The sequence below is a fragment of the Micromys minutus genome (assembly GCF_963924665.1).
Source record: "Micromys minutus genome assembly, chromosome: 4".
Taxonomy (NCBI): domain Eukaryota; kingdom Metazoa; phylum Chordata; class Mammalia; order Rodentia; family Muridae; genus Micromys; species Micromys minutus.
In genome coordinates this window covers 33103385-33104532 of record NC_137973.1, presented here as the reverse complement: position 1 = coordinate 33104532, position 1148 = coordinate 33103385, and the positions used below count along the sequence as shown (strand labels likewise).

At 48.7% G+C, this 1148-nt stretch overlaps 1 protein-coding gene across 1 annotated transcript; it reads right to left on the bottom strand.

Annotated features, from left to right (window-relative positions):
* Nucleotides 1-585: 585 nt before the first annotated feature.
* On the bottom strand, nt 586-936 carry LOC308420050 (large ribosomal subunit protein eL24-like; the record flags this gene model as incomplete). The annotated part of the gene is made up of 1 exon (XM_080916002.1): nt 586-936. One exon carries the CDS (start codon nt 934-936, stop codon nt 586-588), a length of 351 nt encoding a protein of 116 aa, XP_080772128.1.
* Between the last annotated feature and the right edge of the window lie 212 nt (nt 937-1148).

The window sequence follows — 1148 nt, the reverse complement described above, 5'->3', positions numbered from 1 at the left end:
GATACCCAGAACCTATAGAAAAGCTGATGCAGCTATGCAAGTGTCTGAAATCCCAGCACATCCTCAGTGGGAGGTGAGGGAAAAGTCAGGAGCTGCTCCAGCAGCCAGCAAGCCTGGCGTATGCAGCACTCAACACCAAGGCAGAGCCTGTCTCACATGAGGTAGAAGGTGAGGACTGAGACTGAGGGCGCCCTCTGACCTCCACAGGGCACTGTATGTATAGCATGTGCAGGTATGTGCACACAAACGGAGACACGGAAACAGAGATAGAGGCAGACAGACACAGTTGGAGACAGTGAAGGGGGGGTAAGGAATACCAGCAAACAGCATCTGAGGTCTATACCACAGAACCCTTCACTCTGTGGTAACCAGCTTACCTGATGTTTCTATTCATTCATTCATTCATTCATTCATTCATTCATTCATTCATTTATTAGAGTTAAGGATAGATCTTTATCTTAAACTCTGATCTACCAAATTAGCGTTTCCCACCAATTCTGGAAGCAGAGACCTTCACAGGCTTCACAATCGTTTGTTTAGGTGCTGCCTTTGTGGGGGCCTTGGCAGCAGCCATTGCTGTCTTCTTTAATGCCTGCTTAGCCATTTTGCTTCCTTGGCAGCCCCGATAGCCTGCTCTCGCTGAGCTTTCCTGACTTCTGGTTTCTGATTCCTCTCTGCGAGAGATGCACCCGTGATGGCTCGCCGGAACGTGACTGCACGGCGGGTTCTATTCTTTTGAATTTCTTCCGACCGTCCTTTCTTGTGTTCTCTTCTGTAGAGGACAGCCCAGTTCATCTGCGGAGGTTTCCTTTTGGGAAGGAATGCAGACTCGCATTTTGCATTAAGAAACCGGAAAACCTTCCATCGGTCCTGGCACATATCACCCTGTCCCAGGTAAATCTTGTTTCCGCTGAAACTGCGCTGCCCCACTTTCATGGAGCTAGATGTCAGCCTGCTGGGGGAAACCATCAGTACAGTTTTTGAAAGTTCCTCAATTTTTTTCATGTAGTTTATTCTGTTTCTATAGAAAAAAACTGTTCTTTCCTCTATCTTCTCCTCCTCTCCTCTCCTCCCCTCCCCTTCTCTTCTCCATCCCGGCTCTCCCCTCTTCATCCCCTCCTCTCCTTCTTCCCTCCTCTTCTCCTCTC